Source organism: Acanthochromis polyacanthus, chromosome 1 (genome assembly GCF_021347895.1).
Source record: "Acanthochromis polyacanthus isolate Apoly-LR-REF ecotype Palm Island chromosome 1, KAUST_Apoly_ChrSc, whole genome shotgun sequence".
Lineage (NCBI taxonomy): Eukaryota > Metazoa > Chordata > Actinopteri > Pomacentridae > Acanthochromis > Acanthochromis polyacanthus.
The window spans coordinates 26932331-26956154 of record NC_067113.1 but is presented as its reverse complement, the minus strand read 5'-3'; the positions used below and the strand labels follow the sequence as shown (position 1 = coordinate 26956154).

The window sequence follows — 23824 nt, the reverse complement described above, 5'->3', positions numbered from 1 at the left end:
ATCAGATGAGGCGAAACAATGGGGAAAACGGCAGGAATGCTAATGTAACTGCTGTAGCCACACACTCAGTCTCAGGTGCACAACAAGCCGCATAAAACAAAAGGATGCCTACTTGATGAGCCGGAACAATGAAGTCCCCAAGGAGAAGGAGAGTTGTGTACATACACAGGTGTTTTACATAAAATCTCACCGATTTTGTCAACCTGAGACACATTTTATAAATCGAGCAAGATCTGTTTAAGGTCTTCACTGCAAATTCTGTATTTCCAACCTTGTTACTTCAGCAACACCTGCGATATCACCGTGTTTCACATTCCTCTTAGTCCCATTAAGATTTCCATCTTTTTAATGCCCTCCCACTGGGTTTTCATTATTTCTGTACCATCCCCTGTATTTTGAGAACTGAAACTGCAATAAGGCTGTTTTATACATCCTTAATAGGATGTAAGAAACAAAGAAATACATCAGAGTGGAGTACTCTCTGATGGTTTCAATACAGGATAGCAAAAGGACACACAGCAGGAAGCTCAAATACCAACATTTGTGAAAACTCACTGTTTTGAAATATGAAGTCATCTATAAATGAATAAATACAACAATCTAGTAACTTCTCCCACCTGACTTCACTCCTTGAGGAGGACAAAAATTCCACATAAATCAGTGTTTGTACCTTTATCAAGCAGAGAAACTCTGGGAGCTTCAACTGACAGATCTGGATTCAAACTACTTTGTACTAAGTCTCCTGTGTATTATCTCAAGAGAAAGATGGACACCGTTTTAGAAAGAGATGTTGCTTTTGTTTTTGTTTACATTGCACATTTTAATTCTGTGAGCGCGACAAAATCTGGTTATTTCTACTAACATGTGATGGTGGCAGAAATGTCTAAGTGGTCAAAAGTGTACAGCCGGCGGAAACTAATGATTATTTTCATTGATGATTAAAATGTTGAACATTTTCTCAAACAATTAGTTGTTTGGTCTAGAAAATGCCAGGAAATGGTGAAAAATATTGATCGATATTTCCCAAAGCCCAACGTGACGTTTTCAAATGTCTTGTTTTGTCCACAAGCCAAGATTTTAGTTCGCTGTTGTAGAGGAGAAAAGGAACCAGCGAATACTTACATTTAAGAAGCTAGAATCAGAGAATTTCAAGATTTTTGTAGACACAAACCAGTTAATCGATAAACAAAACAGTTGACGATTAATGCAATAGGTGACAATTAATAAATGGAATTGTTGCAGCCCTAGTGAACAGAAAGATGCAACTGAATCTGATGAACTTTGGGTTTAAAGGACCAGTATGCACAATTTAGAGAAAGTTGTTGTCGAAATTATCTAAATCGAAATTGTTGCGTTTTTGTTAACTGAGAACAAGACGACATGGTCATCAATATCCCCCCGCCACATGTGATATCTATGAGTCTATATCCAAAATAGTGATCAAGGGCCATAACTCTGTTAAATATTATCGCACAGGTCTCATTTTCGAACTTGATCAAGGTGTCCATGGTGTGAAGCTACACACTAAATTTCGTAATCCTAGCTGTAATAGTTTCCAAGAAAAGCTGTCCCCTTCATGTCGGACGGACGGACGGACGGAAGCACGGACGGACGGACGGACGGAAGCACGGAAGGACGGAGGCCAAACCTATATCCCCCTTTTCCACTTCGTGGAGGTGGGAGATAATAAGCCCTTTATATCTACATACGAAGCAGTTCCTCTTTAACAAAGTAAGAATCAGAATCAGAATAAGAGCAGACAAACCAAACACTTCTTTTTGCATTTTTCAGGACCACTGTAGGGCCTCCTACACAGTTGGAATAGGAGGGAAGGCAATAGCTAGTCAGTTGATTACGATCTGCCAACCACAGCACTAGTTGCCACAAAATCCTACACACAAGACGGGAAAAAAAAACTGGGTGGGGCGAAGGGAAACACCAAGGAATTCAAAGGAAATATTGGATTAATGTTGTCATAAAAATGTCTTCATAAGAACAAAAGTAAAAGAGTTGGTGTTTGTTTGGGATGAACGATCAATTTCAAATCAAAATCGCAATCTGAAACAATGCAAATACCAAATTACAAAGGCTGCAATTTCAGATACGCAAGGCATGGCTATTAAATAATGAAACTAATGCTGCAGTTTTAAATTATTTAATCTGAGATGATCACAACTTTCAGCAGCTGCTTTCTTGGCTGTTGACGGTTCAGGCATTCACGCCATGTTTGGACTAACATAACTAAAGTCTCATCGTGTAATAGCCACATCTCGCATTTTGCAGGATTTAGGATTTAAAACTTCGGATGTTACGTTAATGGTTTTAAAAATCCTTGCATTCCCCTTTCTGCGACAGTCATACTGTTGATGGTGTTTTATGTGGTAATGCTCCATAAGATTAAAATGTTTTGCACAGTGAATGCTAAACTGATGCTAGACTTTCAAAATAAAGTACACCGCAAATCAATAAATGTCCTAAAAATCACAACTAGATCTTTTTCAAAAGCGTAGTGTTTGTGTTACAGGATCACTATTGTCATTTTGGACTTCATTTTATTAAACATGGGGAAAGTCACATTTTAAAAGAATGGTTGAAAATCAGTCCATTTAGTTTCAGACTATCCCAATTTTTAAATTCTTAGAATAGCGAAGCCAAAAAAGCGGACACTATGTTTCCTATAGAATAACCAATAAGAAGAGTGATGACACCATCAGTGTTATGTTCTCAGACTTGGCAGAACTCCTCAAGCGCTGCAAAGACATTATATATATATATATATATGTGTGTGTGTGTGTGTTTTTGCAGCAGAGTAGGACATCGATTGACTAGTAAACTGACCTTTATGTGTAAAACTGATGGAGTTTCTCTTTAGTCTTGAGTGGTTGATTGAGCTAATTTCTCCAAGTCAGAAGCCGATTTTAAATATTTTTCTTCTATTACGGTAATAGTACCGGTTCCTGTGTGGTGCCTTGAATGAGAGGAAAAATCATGGAGAATCGCTGCATGGTTTACATCTAGAAAAGGCAAGAATGGAAGGGTGAAAAACAGCCCTTGAGGAGGAGTCCAAGAATGAACGGACAGAGCGACTGTCAAAGGGATATCAGCCCATTTGAGTAGGTCATGGCGTCTGAGTCATTCTTTAAGAACAGATTTAGCTGCTGCTGGTTGGCAACATCTCCACCGCCAAGTCTTTTCCTCATCTGTGGATGAGACAGAGAGTGGAGGAAATGAAAGCGGGGGACACAGGGGGAGAGGAAGAAAGAGGAGGAGGAGGTGAGGTGGACGGGAAAACAGATAAACAGGGAGACACACGAAGGCTGGAAAGTGTGACAAAAGTGATAAAGAGAAAGGGAGCATGAGATGAAGACGGAGAGGCGTAAAGACAGCCAGAAAGAGAGAGGGTGAGGAGGAAGGGGAGCAATAGAGAAATCAGCATGGAGAGAGGGAGAAGGAGAGACAAAGACGGGCAGGGAGAGAGAGAGCGGAAGGAGGCCGGCGAGAGAGCAGAAGTGAAACGAAGAGCGAGAGAGAGCAGTCAGTACGTGCTCCAATTCATTTGGAGTTTCATTAGAGGAAGCGAGACAGAAAGAGGGAGACGGGGAGCTGAACAAAAGCAATCAAGGGATTTTCAGGAGAAGAGATGTGTGGCCAAAATCAATAACTACTCCTTCACTCCCTCACTCTGCCCAGCACTCAGCACCCAGCAGACACACTATCAATGCCCAGGCAGAGCAGCACACACACACACACACACAGTAAGAGCCTCACTCCATCTTCTTCCATGCTGCAAAATATGAAAGATCCATCCAAGAAAAATACAACATTAAACGGAGACAGGCATTGAATGTACAACACATCTGGAACATGACTAGAAGATTTGTTCCGTGTGGCTAATTCTACCACTTTGTGCATGTACACACTTTGCATTTTAGGTGTTTGCTGTACTGATCTTCACAGCAGGTAGCCAGCCGAGCGGCTCATGAGGAGCTCAGAACTGGAAGTACACGTGGGTTATTCCAACTCACCATTATCAGACACTATTTGGATCTGCTTGTCCAATAATTTAGATTGTAAATCAAAGGAATGAGAGAGAACAGGGTGGTATCTTTATTAGTTCCTGAGATATTATCCTTAAGATGTAGGCTCAAATTTCAGTGCAGAAAAAATGATCTGAAACTGGGTCGACTGGTAATTTCCACAAGAAGTTGATCTCAGAAATTGATTGATATATTCAGATAATATTTCACACAAATCTTTATGAATTTCTATAACTACATGCTAAATTTTCAGGCAACTCAGAAATGGTCAAGCAGCAATTGTTCTAAAAATTGAATGATTTCTCATCCATTACTTATTCTACAAACAGGTGTGTTAAATATTGGTAAAACTGGCTTCAACAGTGAAAGACAGGACCTGTATGCTAGTAAACAAAACTAGTTTCAGAATGTGATGCATATATTTTCTGGTACTTTTTGGACAAGAGATGAGTTTGGATGTTACATGAAACAAACAAAAAAAACTTTCAGAAAAATTAATGACAGAAATCGTGATCACTAAAATCATCCAGAGCTTCCAGTAGGAAAACTGGTTCTCACAGGCAGACCGCACTGACCTTTATGTTTCAACATATGAAGTGAACATGACATGTGACAGATCAGTCGTTTATTTGTTGAGTTAACACAGACAGGCCTTGACACATTGCTATTCATCCATTTACTGGAATATGTTGTTAGGTTTTAGTCTTCAATGGTCCAAAAATAGTACACATTAGAGAGAAAACAACCGCAGAGGAGAGCCGTGCAGCAAAGATCGCAAACTAGAGATGCTGTGGTCGATGATCAGTGCCTTCACCCTTGACCCACCAGGATATCCAACTCGATAACAGCTCGATCAATGTCAGAATGAAGATGTACATGCAAACCTCTGAATGATCATATAAGAGACGTGTTCTGAAATGGAAGCATAAATGGGGTCAACAGGATATTATTTTAATGTCAACAAAAGGCCTTAATAATGTCAGCAGAAGAAAGACGCAGGAAAGGAGATAAGCTGGTGCATCAGCTGCTCTTTCCTCATGAAAGAGTGTGAAGCCCAAACAACAGCAAAACAAAAAGACTATTAGGAACTATTCTGTTGTGGGATAAAAACTGGTATCCGTCATATGCCTGCCTGTTTTGTATTTTAAGAAGTTGTTCTTAGTCAGTGAATAAAGATAGAAGGCATCATGTTGTACAGACTGTAAAACCCTTTGAGGCAGATTTCTGATTTGTGATTTTGTGCTATATAAATAATATCGACTTGACTCTGGAGCTGAGTCTCAGTATGTGGGCGCTTGAAAGTGTGTTACTGTGCTCTTGTATGCACATATCCATAAGTTAACGCACACACACACACACACACACACACACAAGCACTCTTGCAGGATTATGTAGTGGTCCATCAGCAGGCTAGCCCTTCCAGCTGGCCTCTGGCTGTGAGTCCTTGAGTAGCAACTCAACTCCCCAACCTCAGTCCTTCTCCTCCTCCAAGCCAATCTCCTGGCAGTGCACCCACACCATACTCTCTACAAATTGCCTCTCCATCTCACCTGTCCCAGCCAATTATCAATTATTGATGAATGGGTCGCCTTACTGAGTTGAGAGACGGCGAGGGGAGGGAAAGGAGAGGAAAGAGCAGGCCTGAGGGCGAGACGAGAGGGTGAGGAGAGCACAGCCGACCGTTATTACCTTAACAAACTGACTGCACTTCTATGATATGGCGTGTGTTTACGTGAAGGCAGAAGCAGACGGCTAGAGTGACTCATGCCGTTCCTCAGATATCATTGGTGTGAAGGAAAATGACAGTTTAGTAACTACTCCTACCAAATCTGTCACTATAAAATCAATACTATGATGTGAAGCTCTGTATTACAGGGAATCAATGCAATTTTCTAAAGTTACACAACTGCCCTGCCCTTCGTTAACGGTTTTCCTTCTGAATGAAACAATTTACTCTCCCATACAGAAAATGAAGTGTACAAAAACAACAATAATCCTACTCAAACCATCACCACATAATCAATGTTGAGATAACAGCTTTGCAAATACCGCCTTGCTCCAACTCTCACGCTAAATAAATCCTCAGATTCGTAAAGATAGACACACCAGACAATGTGTTTGCCCAGGCAAGGACAAGTTAAACAAAAAAATTTAAAACATATAAAGAATTTTGATTTGAAATGTCATTTTCTCAATGGCATTTGTGAATATATTTTCTTCCATTCACAGCACATTCCAAGCAAGAGGAAGAACAACAACAGCACAGTCAGTAGAAACAAAACAAGACTCCATGGTGCTGATCATGTCTTGTGTCAGTTGCATTACGGTTACAATGGGACTTCACGTCTGCTCTGCATTCACTAGAGTTTGCTGGTGGGTTTGTCCTTGAGTTGGAACCGGGGAATCAGGCTGTATGTTGGACAGTTGTTAGAGCAGACAACAGTGTCTCCCTAGAGGTACAACTCCATGAGCGAAGTGTAAAGTGAACAGCACAACAAGAGTTCTAAAGTAAGACGCACATTTCTTCAATGCCATATTAACAAGAAACACAAATATGTCTATAATGTGGGGTGAGGATTTCTGTTCATGTGTACATATAATCAGATTTCTAATAGGAGCTTTACAACAGTGCACGCACATGACAAACACACAGAAGAGGGGTTTTCAGACTGCAATGCCATATCACTAACATACCTAATTGATGCCAGTGCCAGCCTTTGTTGAAAAATGTGTTAGGAATTAAAGGAGAAACCTGCTTCACAGCCAACTGTGTGTAAGCATAAGTTGTAGAACAATCAGGTTGTTGTAGTTCAATGTGTGATTTCCAAGTAATCCGTTTGTTGAGGTCATGTAATCATAGTGAAAACATATGCAAGGCCATTGAAAACAGTTGTAGTTACGTTTACCAGCAGAGGTTCAAATGAAAGTCCCAAAACTGCAGCATTTTCCCTCATTTTCTCTTTGTTTGTAAACAACAAATGCAGCACACACCTTTGGCTTTAATTCACCCATTCTACTTTGACAAACAGTGCGTGTCATTTTCATAACATTAAGATGAATATAATTAAATAAGCTCCTCATATTCTTATCATCTACGTGTGCTCTTTAACAGGGACTACGGTTTTGACACAAAGAAAGGATGCTGCCCTCACTCTGATCATTACCGCTAAAAAGACCTCAGTTCATAAAACTCTACAGCCTGAGAAGCTAAATGGCAAATTTATCCTCTCACTGTAGGACCTTGTCACACATAGCATAACATATCATGACTTTGTCTAATAGAGAGCCGCCGTATAAGTGGTACAACATCGCATGAGTGCTGGCAGGTTGTGTGGGCTGTTTCCACGTAGAGACTCCCATGCTGGTACTTTATTCAACAGTGGAACAGCTTTAATAAAACCATCCAAAAGGGCACAAAAGAAATGTGACATAGGCCTATGACCCTTTTTGTAGCCTAAGCAAAAGGAAACTACATACTGTACTTAGCAAACAATCAGTGTGACTTCAGTCAGACTGGTTCTACTTTTGAAGTTCACTGGAAACATTGTTGTCTATTGTTTATGGGATCACGGACCCACATCTCAAAAATAGAAAAAGGTTGGAGTCATGGCAAATTCAAATGTCTGGAAGGAGGTGCAAAGGGAGGTAAAATGCCAAGTCCACCACGAAGCTGACCACTCAGGAGCCTGCTTCGCTCACAGGGGAGGGGCTAATGCTGGAGTTGGAGGCCCCATTGAGGGAGTGCTCCGAATCTCTGAAAGCAAAATATTTGATCAATGACTCACAGCAGACACACATAAAGACACGCAGCCTCGTATGCAACCGCACATACACGCACGCCTGCCATTCTCCACTGATCCATAACGAAACGGAATTAAACATACCCCTCCAGCGATCCCTCTGACAGGACCCAGAGCTAAGAAGTCCAGTCCATCATGCAAGAGCACATGCGCACACACACAAGCATGCATACGCTCACATGGGCTCGGAGAAAGTGAGGCTGCTGCTACAGAAGTGCAGACAGGATGCAGCCCACACCCATGCGGTGCGCAGCCAGTCCTGCCATGCATTTTTTTTTTACATATTGCAAATGTGTAGAAGCCCCTCATCAAACTGCAGCTGGCAGAACAGAGCAAAATGTAAAAGGCCTGCACATGTAAGATACAGCTCCCTGCAACGTCTTTCACTGTTTCATAACTTTCAGATGATGCTGTGTCTGCATTTCTTTCACAAGCAACTCAACCTTGATAATAAATGAAATATTCATGTTTACTTACCAAACCACAAGAAAGACGACGCACACGAAATTAATGAAAGTATCCAAACATCTTTGCTCTAGAGAGTCATTATACTTAATCACTCTATTAGACACCACATAAGAATTCATCTCCCCTTAAATCAACAGCTAAATGACCAAAAATACTGCTAAAGAACAACACTTTGCAGATATAACAGGGTATGCTGTGCACACAAACGCTGCTCAAAAATAAACACAGACCTTCTTAAATGGACGCACACTCTGACAAGCTGATGCTGTGTGGTCCAGCAGAACAAACAATCCTGTGCTGCCATGGGTACACCCCCCCAGGCCTCCTCTGTGGACTGCGGTTAGGAGTCATAGTACACACATGCACGTGTGCTCATTCAAACAGGACACTCGGTAGCTCTCGAACACGCACACACAAAGACTTCACTTTCACACCCCAAGACCCAGCGTTTAGCCTGCCACACCCAGTCAAAGTCTAGAGGCTGGTTTTGCAAGCCTCGACTACAGGATGGTTCTTTTCTGCCAGCACAAGTGCTATGAACGGAGGACGGAGTTAAACCAAACTGTGTTCTCTTCTTTCAAACAATGATGTAATTAGCATCTGATTTGCGAGTGTGCTTAACGTAAAAATGTACCCTCTGAACCCCAAAACAGGTTTGCAAGTTTAAAAAGCATGTTTTAAAAATCACCAAAGTGACAACATTCGTCACAAGCAGCTGTTACCCGGGACTAAAAATTTTGTCCTTTTTAAAAGTTACTTTTTTCTACATGTTTCAGTTAAAATGTTTTCCAAAAATAAACCTTTTGCACTCCCCAGATTCTGTGAAACATCAAAAAATCTGCACTCCTCTGCGCAACAAGACCAGCCATTAGTGACTCACATGCAACCAACAGTCACATGACCAAAAATCTGTGATTTTTCGTTTGAACTGGACTCAACTGCAGACTGTTTACAAAGACCAGAGAGACAAGTATGAAAACAATTAAAGATGATGAAGAAGTTGTAAAATACCTCACTATGAGGACTTACCATTGTTACAAGTGCTGGTAACATTTGTGGGCACTTGCAAACTTTCTATATTTAAAAAAAAAATTAAGGATAAAAAAATGTACAGAAGAGATTTCCAAATTGTCTCTACTTCTACACATGCTTGTGCTCTTTCCATAGAGCTACAGGATTTATTTTGCAGTAAAAAATGAGTCCACAGTGAGTAAAAATGTGACACAAACTTGGGGTTCAGAGGGGTAAGTCAGAGTGAGTGGACTTGATGTAAGTGTTTGCATGAGCAGCAGGACAGACAGACCCCTTAATAGTCGACCAAATATCAGTTCATGAAAAGAGCTTCAGTTTTGATTAACTGATTAGAAAAAAAACTGAAATTGCACAAGAGGTGGCAACAGTCAGTCAGTCACGGGCAGGCATTTTCATTTGCATGGCTGGTACTTGCAGAAATTACATACAAATTATGTATTACATCCAATATTGGGCAGGAAATCCAAATTGTGCAATTATCTCGAGAAGGTAAAAGACGACCCCAAGATTCTGACATGCAAACTCTGGAGAGAAACATTTGCTTATCATCTGTTGACCTCTCGTCTGACTCACCAAATGTAGGCTGCAGGTAACAAGCAGCACCTGCAGGTTTGTTCCCAGGGGATTATCCATTTTAATGACAGTGCGTCTCACTGCATGCAAATGCTCGACCAAAACAATTTCAACCGTCACTTTTTTTTGAATGAAGACGCATCATTCGTTTAGCTCCAACCAAGACAATTGTTACTGGTTAAAAGAAACACGAACAACTCAGAGTATTTTCCCCCTATTGTAGAATATTCGAGAGGTGCAGCCAAACCATTATACGCTACAAAATAGGCTGGCTAAGCGAGACTAGTCGACCTCAAACGTGGCTTATGATTCTTATGAAAGAATTAAGTGGCCACTTTGCATCACTGCTTTCTCTACCATTAGACAGCCTACATGAATATTTAAACTTGCGCTATTGAAATGTGCAAAAACTGGTCGACGAATAGCTTGAACTAACGACTGCTAGTTGACTAGCGTAGTCCTTTGTGTTTTTTAAGCTTGCATACTGTAACCGCAGCCTGTTTCTGTCAGTACTGTTGGCATGCAGCACTACATCACACAGAGGTAGCACCATACCAGCCATCTGTAGAACAATACAGTCACAGCCCACTCAAGCACTTCACTATGTCTCCATACTATGAGCTTGTACATATACCCATCTTCCCTGTTTTAATCAGACACAGCAGACATTCACCAAAATTGGCTCACATATGTTGCATCTGGTCATCTCAGTAGCTACTCTCCATCTCCCCGGACTGTCCTCGGTTAAATCTTGTGATACTGAGCTGAAAGTACTTCATTAACTTCCAAAAGACTCCTGCACACTTTCTAACTAGCTAAATCATATTTAATAGTGTCATCGGTGGTAGACCTTAACGAAGGTCAGGCACCAAAATGCCGGTAACAAATACAGCAGTCTTTTTGAAAGTTTAAAGAATGCTCTTCCCTCTCTTACACACCAGCTTCATGAAATAAACGTGTAAAGAGATCCTTTGTCTGGCTTCATACAGTTACCAGGAGGTACATGGAAAGATTCTTGGGCAAACCGAAGTTACGGTGGCTTACAGAAATCATGGCCTGCTAAAATGTTCTTAAAATATCCACATGATGGAAATCAGCCTAAACAAGGTTAAAAACTTCTGGGACACTGACTAATAGCTTCTATTATTTAAGATTTCTAGTTTTATGTAAGCACAAATAAGAGTTTGAGAAGATTCTGAGAAAAACAAACATGGATAAAAAAAAAAGAATGTGACTAGTGAGGATGACTAACTCCACAATTTCTGCAAATATCTTCTAACATGTGGGTAGTGGGTGGAAGTATTTTCCCTCCAGGATGGATATGGACAACCAAGAGTTATCACAGAGAGCAAATGCTGCACACGGTCAGGTCAGATCAAATGAATAACATCAAATGGTAAGTCGATATAAACCCTCATTTCAAACAAACACCATATTATCTTTCCAGGCAAGGTGGACTCACAGACAAGGTTTACAATCTAGCTACCTAAAAAATCAAACCACCACATGTTGGCATACAAATATCAGATGATAAGATCAGAGAAGTCAGTGGCACCATGCAGTGTTAAAATAGACACTTTTATACACGGTCAAAAGAGGTGATGTGAGAGCAGCGGCCATGCCATAAAAAAGCAACTGCCTGAAGTATGAATAAATTCTGCATCCCTCTTTGCCTTTTTACTCTTTGAATTCAGGCACTCTGGAGCGGTGCCCTGAAGGCATCATTTCCAACTGACCACTGGGGAGGTGACCCAACAGCCTGAATGGCTCTGGCTTTTAAGCGACACACTTCCGTTACCTGTGACTCAGTCTTCTTCCACAAATCCTTCTTTTACAACTAAACCATCCCAGACTTGCCACATCAGTCCCTCTGAGCTTTCTGTGTTCCCCTTGACCGTTTTTTTAAAATCATACTTTGACAGCACTTCTTTCTGAAAAACATCCCAGTACCCGGAACATTAAAAGGCCACACAATGCTGCTTGAGGTAGAGCCCATTCAAAGGGTGCCAGCTGTTCCAGATATTGCAGAGCTTGCTCCAAGCTGTGGAGGACAGCAACACATTCAAGCGCGCGCTGCACACACTCGCTTTAACACACACACACACACACACACACACACACACACACACACACACACACACACACACACACACACACACACACACACACACACACACACACACACACACACACACACACACACACACACACACACACACACACACACACACACACACACACACACACACACACACACAGGTGTCGCCATATTGATATACGACTGCAGATCGAACGCTGTCTGCAATCCAGTCTATCAGAGGAGGGGCTGCAGTCTGGACCCGCTCAGTAAAAGCACACAAACTTCAATTTAGTATCAGCCCTTGATGAAAGCTGGAGCGCAGACAAGCTTTACAATCAAGCCAAATAAGTTAGAGCTCTATTTTTTTTTCAGTTTCGGGGAAAGGTTTGGATTTGATTGGATTTGATGTGAAGACACAACAACTTCGCAGTGGAAAAATATAACTGCAGAGGGTTGCCAAAAAGAACAATATTACGCTGTGGCTAGCATGATTTTTGACGTTTTCTGGATGGGTTACGGTCGGTCACTCACTTGCATGTTTGTCTGCCAGAGCGATGAGTGTGCTGGAGATGTCCCTGCGCCGGTAAAAACACACCACTTTGGCCTCCACGTTCCCATTGGCTGTCTGCAAACCAGAGACAATCGGCGTTACCAAGGCAACAAGTGGTGCCGCACACAGAGCACCAACACGTGCACATACACACACATACACACACACAGATGAAAAACCAATAGCTGAGGGTAGTTTTTTAACTTTGCCTGAAAACAAAGTGTGAGGCCACAGCAATCCACCAAAATCATGTGCTGCAGGGATCAGGACGGGGCGGAGTGTTTGAGAATGTCTGTGCAGCTCTAAGATTTGTTTCTCCCTGATAATACTACATTGGTGGGTAAAATGATTGAAAATCTAAAAAGGCAATGCTTCGTTTAGGAATCGATTTGCAGCTTTAACCTCTTTTCAAGTTCCTGCACATAAATAAGTATAACCTCAAATAGTAATTCATCTGTTTTAAGTGTTTCTAATCACTGACAGTCTTATTTGTTCGCTGGTATAAGTCATGCATACTAGAGAGGGAACTCTCTTATGAATCTAACCAGCGAGGTCTAATCTGAGAGAAAGATGGATGGAGGGATGACAAAGCATAAGCAAACCGATCTTTAAATTCTGTGGACACTTCAACATTGCAGACTTTCTAGTTCATCAAATCATTAAAATCCAATTTTTCGGTTCCATGTTTGAAAAAAGGCTACAGAACAGAGAGATGATAATTGGCTCATTTCTAACGGTTTTAGAAAGCAAACTAAAACAATTTCCTTTACAAATGAAGTAAGTTTTTAATGAAGTGCAGGGGACCTCCACAGAGACGAGCGTTCCCATATTTTGTTTAAGTTTCAAGACATGATGCACTTTTTTTAGGAACTGCACAAACACAGGCAATCTTAGCATTTGCAATATCAATTTGTAGATTTAGAAGTATGTCAAAGTTTAAACTGAACCTTAAGTTGGTTTACAGGGAAAGTGAAGCGGAAAATATGAAGAGTAAAAAAAAAGTATTGAGAAAGGTGAACAGATTTACAGTCAGCAACGTGCCTATTTATGATTATAAGTGTTTCATTTTAACATGTGGCAGCCAAGTAGCAAATCTGTGGGCTGATTTTAATTACATTTAGAGTAACCTAACATCATGCGTTTACATTACAGCAAAATTATAAAGCAATCTCACAAGTACAACAGAATTAAGAGCATGATTCCCTTTGACATTCCCATTATAAATCCATGAATATTAATAATAGGTGCATGCAAGTTACATGCAAAACTAATACCGTGTGTGCAGCCCAACAGAGGGAGAGCGTAAGAACACTGAGATCAAATAGAAATGCAGGCAGGTAGATGACATGAGCGTACAAAAAAGAAAACGGAAAAGCGCATCCAGTGAGAATCAATCAGTATATAGTTCAAGCATATGGCTAAAATAATTGCAGAATTCTTTTTGAAGCATTTCCCTGGTTGATTTTAAATAAGATAATGTCACATTATTACACTAAAAGCTCTAGTAGTCACTTAAATCATTGGTCTATTCAAAAATACTTTGATAAATAAATAATCCTCTAGTTTAACTGCTTAATATTGTCTATATAATAAACATAATATCCTAACTCTCAATTGGTCAGACAAAACAAGCAATGTCATACCATTCTTTACAATTTAGGACACTGTGATGTAGATTTTCCACAGTTTTTGATGAAATAAGAACTGCTACTTTCTGTCTTTAAAGAAGATAATTCGTCAAGCAAAAAAATATTGATTTACACGTTGCAGGTGAACGCTTCAGACTACACTTAAGTGTTCTGCACAAAAGCTTTCACACTCAGTTGTTAAATTTCTGTGTTTTTATGTTTTGAGCAGTTGGGAGTTGTCGAGATTTTTTTTTCCCCTCACACCCTTCTATCTCTCCTAAACCTGCGTCTCAGACCTCATGGAGGAGAAACCCAGAGATCCCTGAGGAGCAGAGAGACTGACAGTGACAGGCAGAATAGAAGGCCGACTCTGAGCTCTGTGTCAATCACATTAAACAGCCTCCATATTATCCAGCACAGGCCTGGAACAGGGGACAGACAGCGGGCACCTGTAACTAGTCTACAGAGACAGGACTCTTTTACTGCTTCTTTGACTGAAACAATGTACGAAACACAGAGCTGGGATTTAAACAGCACCTTTGGAAGCAGCATCATCATCATCCTTGTGACATGTTAATACAGTACTGTTCCTACTGCTTTCAGCGCAATAAAGACACATATAATATTCAAACCACATATTTCATATATTTAGAATGATATATCGGGGGTTTTATTTTATACCACAGTAGCTATTATTAGCATGTTATTGGCTACACTGTCAGCTATGAATTTATTTTATGAAATATAAGCTGACACGTAAAAAAGCTATTTTTATCTTCAGCAAATAATAACGAACAATCGCACCAACATCCCATAAAATATCCAGTGATATATGATCTGATGATTTTCATTTAACAGTGGACGAAAAATCTGTTCCAAGATTTGAGCTGATGTGCTGATTATTTTCTTTATTTCTCAATTGGTCTACAAAAATGCCTGAAAATAAATAAATAAAGCTTTAAAAAGACCAAGGTCATATCTTTAAATTGGTTGTTTTGTCAGATCAACCATCAACCCAAGGATATCCCATTTACAGTCAGATGACAAGATAATCTACATGTCCTAATGTTTCAGAAGCTGGAACGTTGATGTTTTTGGGAGAATGCTCAATTGCCAAAATAGCTGGAAGATTTTGTTTTTGTCAAAAACAAACTAAAACAAATCTGGTCATCATTTGAGGTCTACACTAGAGTAAATCTGTAGTATATTCAACATTCACAGACCAGAATCTGCATTTTAATCCAAATATTTGCACAAAATGTCAAAATACATGATATGTGTAAAAACGGAAAATAATAAGAAAGCTACAAAGTTTTCCTATTTTCCCTTCCTAAGTGTTTGTACTGAACACTCCTGAGTGTACAAAGTAAAAAGTACTCTCCGGTTATCACAAAAGCCAACTCAAAAATGCAACAGAATCAAATTTGACAAAGAGTTATTTCGCAGAAAAGAGGGAATTATTCTACACTACAAGCTCAATTTAGATTTTTACTTTATAGAAGACACAAGGGCAAGAAAGACACAAGGGCAGCTAAAAGCAGACAAAATTAAAATTAAACGTGCATTTGTACTGTATTCAAGAGCACAAATTCAACTTCAGACACCCACTCACTCACCTTGTTCAACTCCTCTATCCTCCTGATCAGCAGTGGGTTACTGGACGAGTTCTCAAAATAAACGTAATCTGCAGAGAGACAGCAAAGAGGAGAAGAAGGCACGGAAAGGGAGAGTGGAGAATGGGAAGAAAAAGAAAGAAAACTGTCCGTCAGCATCACAGGGTCATCCAAGTATATACAGGGCAATTTCTAGTTGGACCACACTGTGACAGCTTAATTAGTCAACCAGGAAAGTGCATCAGAGACATCCACAAAATGTTGATTTAACTCGATTAGGCTAATTTCATACACAGCAGATCCTCTTGTAGTTGGGAGGTCTGACTGAATGAAATGTTGATGGGCTCATGCACACTCTCTCTCTCTCTCTCACACACACACAACAAATGTGGCTCTCCAGACCTTCCATTCAGCCTGCAAACCTTGTATTTCCTCAGCCCTCACGCTTTCTTTGTCTTATTGCTCCATTCATCCGCCCCATGTGTGGTGCTGTTTGCATGCACAGTGTGTATGCATTGGTGTGTGGGTGTGTATGAGCGACTGGCCAAGCTCTACCACGTGTGTGTGACTTTACTATGCATCTGCATATATGTGTGTGTGTGTGTGTGTGTGTGTGTGTGTGTGTGTGTGTGTGTGTGTGTGTGTGTGTGTGTGTGTGTGTGTGTGTGTGTGTGTGTGTGTGTGTGTGGCTCCTGGCGCCACTCCAGGCCCATTGGAGGCTTAGCTCTCACCAGGATGTCCCCACAGGCCCCAGTCTTGGTAGGGAGCCTGGTCTTAGCCCTGCATGTGTCTTGGCTGAGTGCTGTCAGATTATACCCCACACTTGGTAGGTTGCCTGGAGCTGGAGCTATCCTCCCTTCACCCTGAATCTGCTCCCTCCCATCCCCCACACTCCCGCAGGACCCGTCTTCTTGACCGACTAGGCCGGAGATCGCCCGAAATTCCACCAGCATAACCACAACATACACCGAGTCTTGCTTTCATTTCCTGCTCCTCCTGCGTCCAACACTAACTGGTTTAGGCACGCACCCATCCTGTTAGCACACCCAGGATTTGCACCAACATCCACATCCATCCTGCATGACTACTACTGCCAAAGTTAAAGGAATAATCCATCTGCAAAAGCTTCAACACTGGTAAAACAACTATCCATGATGTACGGTATTGTGTTGGGATGGGTTTGTTTTGTTTTTTTTACCATACTTCCAGAAAATAAATATTGTGACATGCTAGAAATAGAAAACAGTGATAAAACTATTAGAAAATTAACCAATTATTCTATAAAATGTAACAAAACATATTTTAATCGCTATGAAACTGTCATTTATTAAGCAAAAATGCAACCTTTTCTACCCGATATGATATACAAGCAAGCAGCATTCTAGCACATGCACAAACACACAGATCTATTTTAGTATTTTAGATTATTATATGAATAATGCATAATAGTATTTATAATAGTATTTATGGAAATTTCATTTCAGAGCAGGGTCAACTGCAAATATTTGCTTTACAGAATAACTGTTCTCCTTCACATTGCCTTTAACTTTGCATTGAGTTGTATTTTCCTGCTTGCTACTGGAAAGGATTACACACATATTATGCATCTTTATTTGTTAATATTCTTGGCGATCTCCAAGAGCATGTCTAAGAAGTACGGCTATGTTTTATCTATGTATGAATCACAGAGTCCCAGCAGGAGGAGACATGCTCTTCTTTTCTCTTTTAAGACATGAAACATTAAAAAAAAATCTAACTTTTAGCAAATTTACAAACATTTAGGTTAAATAAAGACGGTTGTTACCAGAGGATCATATTGAGTAATTCTCACTATAAATGGCAGTAGGACTAAAGCATGAAGACGGCTCTATGGTCATTTTTGTAGTCTGAACCTGCTTCTCAAGCCAACTTGGACTCAATGCTTGGACTTGGACTTGTCTGTGACTTGAACTTAGACTTGGAGTTCTTACTGCATTCCTGGTATGTGACTGTTGGTCAAGCAAAACAAGCAATCTGAAGACATAATCCTGGGCTCTGGGAATCTGTATTAGCCATTTTTCTTTCCATTTATAAAGCCAAACATTTATTTAATATACTTAAAAGCAAAAAAAAAAAAAAAAAGTCAAAGTATGAAATCAAAAATAGTTTTATGGCAGAAATATGTTGACATCTAATGTATAAATAGTAAGCATCATGTCTGCTGACCTCAACATTTTAACACTAAAACAAGGAGAAATTTAGTATCTCAGAGGCAGAAAAGAGATATACCAACTGTTCTGCCCACGCTGATCTTCAGCAGACTATAATGCAAAGCAGCCACTGCATCTGTGTAAGGGGCACACCTTGACTTCTCCGCTGGAAAACCTTTTGCTCCACGATCCCAATTGGTATTCCTTTCTCCACCCACACACACATAAACTGAACAAAAGAGGTGCACACCCAATCTCTGATGATTTACAAAAGCATCAGAATGTAAAAAAATAACTGAGTGTAGAGCTGACAGTGGTTAGGTAAAGCATAAATCCAACAAAATACATCCTAAAATGTGTGCTACGCATCGAGCCACTGAATGATTACCATTTGTGTAAAGATGTAAGAGTTTAACACGTCCTCTTGTGGGTTTATCAAAGCAGCAGGAGTAGTTCAGAAGACATGTATAGTGTAATTTCTATGACAGCTTCTCCTGGCATCCACAGACAGCCATTCACTGCTGAACATTGCTACTAGATGGGGAGAGACCGTCACATCATGCCTGTCTTCTCTTCACCCTGTAACAGCTTGTTACTAGACTCCACTGCCACTGTGACAACTTCGTCCCGCTGCTGAATATCAAATAGACCGAGTTGAAACTGAGCAGCGCTAAGACAGAAAATGAAGACAAGATATCTGACTTGCTCGTTTTCAGACGCACAGGCGAGGCAGCAGCCTGGAGGTCAGGGGTCTAAGAAACTGGCTTGAGACTAGTTGTGATCACCAGACTGGCTGTGAAAGTGTGGGAAAGTGATCAAGACTCTATTCTTTTATTAAGCACGGTCGAGGCGGCCTTGAGCAACAAACTTGTTGAGCGCTACCACAATGAACTAACTGATTTGATTCATCTGGAATTGTTCTGATGAATTATTAATCATTTGTCATATTTCACACTAAAATGCCAAATATTTGATGGTTCCAGCAGCTTAAATGTGACAATTGGCTGTGAAACCATAGCCGATTAAATCTTTGTGTTGGTCTGGCAGAAGAGGCAATCTGAAGATATCAACTTGTTGCCTGGAAAATCCAGACTGACTTTATTTATGTATTAATATAAATACAAATAAAGGCAGTCTGGCATTGTGATGATAGGAGACGATTTCAAAAAGGAGGGGCTAACGAATGCAGCTTGAACGAGAAAGAACCAATCAGCGTAACACGGATGTGACGCACAAACAAATCGACCTTGAAGTCCATGTAGTCCAAACAACAATGGCATGTAGCTGAGAAAGTGTCGTGGTGAATGATTACTGGCGTTTTTGTCACAAAAATCTGCGAATACATGGGGTACTCTCAAGTACAACACTTATTTTTGAAAAGGCTACGCAACAAAAGACTCCTTCCGAACGATTAGCGGTGTTAGGAATAACTTCAAATCGGAGCCAAACCAAGTCGGTGTTTGGTTACGAGATGCGCAGGTGTTTTATGGGTAATCCAGGCGCTGAAGATGACGCAGCATTAACTCCCGCCTCCCGTGCTATGATTGGTCATACCAAACTTTCCCGGGAGGGAAACGCGATTCAATTCGCCCATTGCCAAACTGATTCTCCTGTATCTCCTAACATGGAGATAGGAGATTACATGGAGATTCAGTTTGGATTTTCCAAGCTAATCAACTTGGGCTTGAAATAGTCACCTTGGGAAATTACAGTGGCTATTTGTCACTATTTTCTTATGTTTTATAGATCAAACTGAATTTAATAGTCAAAGAAAGAATCAGTACATTAAAGCATAATAAAAGCAATCTACACATGCAGTTTTAAACTTTAATTCGTACCTGTTACTGGAAAAAAACACTGTACTGTAGAGCTGCAATGGCAAGCTGATAAATCAATTAGTTTCTTGATGCGCCTTGATCAGAAGTTATTTAGATAATCACAAAAACTGCAGAGCATTTGTGAGGCAAACTCCGTTGCTTCTCAAATGTAAAACTTTGTTGCTTATTCTTGAATTTCACTAGATAAATTTGATGATTTTGGATTGTTGGACCTACAACACAAACTGTAAACTATACTGTATACACAACTGTAGGTAAATAGGAAAAACACTTATTGTCATTATCAACTTCTTTTGAAGCTACTGTAATGATGGTGTAAAAAAATAAATAAGAAAAAAATTTCTTTCAAATGTCCCAGGGTCCAAGGTGATGCCTTTAAGTTATTAAGTATTTTTCAATTTACAAAAAGAAACGGCACAGAAAGAGAACAAAATCCTCAAATTTGACTATTTGGAATCATCAGATGTTTGGCTTGTTTAAATTGATCATTAACTAACTAGCAAAATAACTGACGACTTTTTTCTTCTATCGCTCAACAAATCAATTACATTACTAGTCAGCTCATTATTTCCACACCAATGTGAGGATGCATCCATTAACTGGATACATGCCTCACGGTTTCATCCTGACTACTAAAATAGAGAAAATTCCCTGGACGCACAAAAGGTAAAACAAAAACTGTCAGTGTTCAAAAGAACCCTGATCAAAAAGTTGTTTCATGCTCAAAAACAGGGATGGGTCTCATGACAAACAGCGGGAAAAAATGTTGACGTTTAGCTGTGGCCTTCAAATGTTCACCAGCTCTGAGGGACCCATTAATCGCGAGCCAAAATGCGTCATGACCATTTCAAAATGAAGCAGAACCACATGTCGAACACTCAGTTTTGATGTGGTGTTGGGTGTGAATCGCCACCACACACTAAGACTGTTGCTTGGTTGGTGACAGCACGTCTCCCGCTGCATTTAGAGAAGGTGGGACATTGGGCACAGCTCGCCGCCTTCCTTTTTCCTGGCTCGGGAACTTAGGTTACCCAGAATGGAATCACTTTTAAGTTCAACCCGCGTCCCCTCCTGCCGCCTCCAGCAAGAAAAAAAAAAAACGAATATGGGAAGAAAATGGTTAAGCGACTGTCAAGAGTGAACTGTTTGAGTGTTGGAGTTTCCACCATGTGAGAAGCTGAAGCCTGGTGGAGAGCAAGCTGGAGAGGAACTCAAAATGAGAGCAACAGAGAGAGAGAGGGCCTGTAGGCACTGAGCAGCGTCACTCAGTCTCTCCATTTCCCATCAGCCCTCCCGCCGCCTCAACCCGCGTATAACCACCCCACTCTCCATCCCCCACTCTTAGCGTCGGCCAATCGGCGGGCTCCGGCGGTCGTGATGTCACAGTGCAGTCAAATTTTGTGTGAGCCAATCAAGGCATGTTACTGAGCCCCAAAAGAGAGAGTCTGCTGGGCTGATTCAAACCAGGCCAGAGAGAGAAAGACAGGCAGAGAGACGCAATGATGAGAGAGGGAAAACATGAGATAACTGGTAAGTACTCAGCCAGAAAGAGATGCAACTGGCTGCATGAGTTGGTTAGACAATTAAAATGGGGACAAAATCTGAAATGCAAGTGAACCAGGTAAATAAATTAACATAGAAGAGGAATTGCAAAATCCTACCAACCATATACAGTGAAGTCGCTGGCATGGCATACACTCTAACCCCATCACATCAGAGTTGATGTATATGTGTTGATGAGGACAATCCCTGCAGCGAACAGGCCAGAAATTTCAAAAACCCAAAAATTACCCTTTCTATAGTACTTAAATTCAACATGTAAAGAAGTACATGCCCCTGTTCAAAAAAGCAAAGTACCTGAAGTGAACAACAGCTGAGGCCTTTTAAACACAAATGGATATGGAACATGTAGTGTGTTATCTTTACTAACACTTGCAAGTTGTCTAAAGATTCATTTAAAGCCTGGTCTGAATGAAACAATGCCAGACAGAATGATGATTTAACATGTTAATTATGCTGTCATAACTGATATTTACATTTTTCTACAACACTTAAGTGTAGCTGTTCACAACCTAGTAGTCCCACAAGGAGTGGCAAGACACACACCATCAAGTTGTAACTTTTTTTTTTCTCACTTTATTCAAATGTTTAGGAGTTTTATCCTGGTGGACCTACACAAATGAAGCAATTTCAGTTGGAACATCACTTTCTGGTTGTTAAGCAGTGCACAGCTATAGACAGAGAAGGGTTTTTGAGTAGGCACTGTCAAGAGTCTAAAAGTTTTGGAACCTGTGCATTAATGTGTCATATCACATGAACTGTATTCGAGCTGTGATAATTGGCCATTTAGACTGACTGACCCATCCAACAAAAGCAAATTCATTGCTAAATATTTCGATAATTAGTGCTACAAGCCTCTGATTGCCGCTTCGCCAGACATAATCTTGAAAAAGTGATGGGCATTTTTTGCTGCTGTCTGACCTTCTTCAGACCAAACAATTAATCAAGAAGGTCGTCAACAGATTAATCGACAGTTTAAACAATACCTGGAGCTTGTACTTGTACATCCTGTGCTTGTGAAGGAAGCAGCTCTGTCACAGCATCTGTCGCACAATTTGCCAACATTTGGTGGTCACCTGACAGAGAATCAACACAACACTCCCTGCCACTAGCAGGCCAATTAAGCAGTTGTCTCCATCCTTGCTGCTACGCAATATGAAACATGCCAGCAGCAAAGCCTAATGGATGTGCACCCAGTGAGACTGGTAGCATCCCTAGCACTGTCAGACCTACTCAGTAAGTAATCAACAAGAAAAGGTATGGTTTGAAAAATTCTAATTTGATGAAGGGATGTAATATATTAGGGATTCAAAGACCACACACATCTCCAGAGAACACAGTGTCTATATGCAGTGCCGTATGCTACCACCGTAATGAAAAGGGCTGGGCTAGAGCTAGGAAAGGAGACGGGAGAAGCAGGAATCGAAGAGCATGAACATCTGCCCACGCTTGTCCATGCACACATACCCCCTCCACAGCCCACACCCCATCCAATGCTTACTCACACACACTCACACTGAGAGGTGTGTCTGTTGTCGTGAGCAGCAACCGTGGAAGAGACTATGGCACAGGCTGTCATAGTATGGAAGGAGGTTTCTATGGTAATAGCAGGTAATTTCATATTCTGAAATCAAATTCACACCTTATTTTTACACTTTTAGATTAGTCACGTTTACACTAAAGGCATGATCATCAGAGACACAGCTGCATACATATGTATAGCGTGAGAGTTAAGCATACCTACCTAACTGGCCTACAGATATCTCACATGGTTGCTGGTGAAGAATGAGGGGAAAAAAAGCATCTATTGACAGGTAAAAGAACACATAAACTCTATCTCTCTTTTGACCTTTGGTGCATTCAAGACCACAATATAAAAGTGCTAATTTAACATAAATGTCAGTCATGGTGTTTAAGCAGAGATGGACTAGATATTATATAAAGTAGCAGCAACTCCCATCACGCATCTGTCCTGCACACACGCGTGCTGCAGAAATTACTGCAGCATGTGAGCAAACCTGGACAGCTTTTACACAAAACTCTGTCTGCTTTAGAGCAGCTTAGACCAACGGATCCTAAACTCCAAATACCTGCAGTCCTACCAAGACACCACTAGGCAGCAAGTTCTTAGCACTGTGTACTGTGATGGATGTATATGCTGTTTGGCCTCTGAAGAAATGCGATGATGGGGACAGTTTGCTGAATGGATGTAAAAGCTGTCATACAACTGGCAGTCCTGAACTTGGCAGGATGGCAGCAAAAAAGCCTCAGATCTTCACTCTGTGAGTACACCCACCAGACCTGCCAGAGAGACAACTGCCAGCGTGGGAAATTAAGACCAGCCATCAGCCAAACAAAGTGTGGGCACTGTCAAAGTTTGCAAGTTAGTCAGTTTGCAGATTAGTAAACAGTGCAACACCTTTAAGCACGTTCTGAATCATAGCTGGCAGCATGGG

At 40.7% G+C, this 23824-nt stretch overlaps 1 protein-coding gene across 2 annotated transcripts in view; it reads right to left on the bottom strand.

Moving 5' to 3' along the window:
• The window catches only part of mta1 (metastasis associated 1), a 48385-nt gene that overhangs the window by 20136 nt on the left and 4425 nt on the right, over nucleotides 1-23824 (bottom strand). For both annotated transcript variants that reach the window (XM_022199149.2, XM_022199155.2), the window contains exons 2-3: nucleotides 15785-15852; nucleotides 12522-12615 (exon numbers count right to left, since the gene is read on the bottom strand). In XM_022199149.2, the coding sequence (XP_022054841.1) occupies nucleotides 12522-12615; nucleotides 15785-15852 (162 nt within the window). The remainder of the gene's footprint in view (nucleotides 1-12521; nucleotides 12616-15784; nucleotides 15853-23824) is intronic.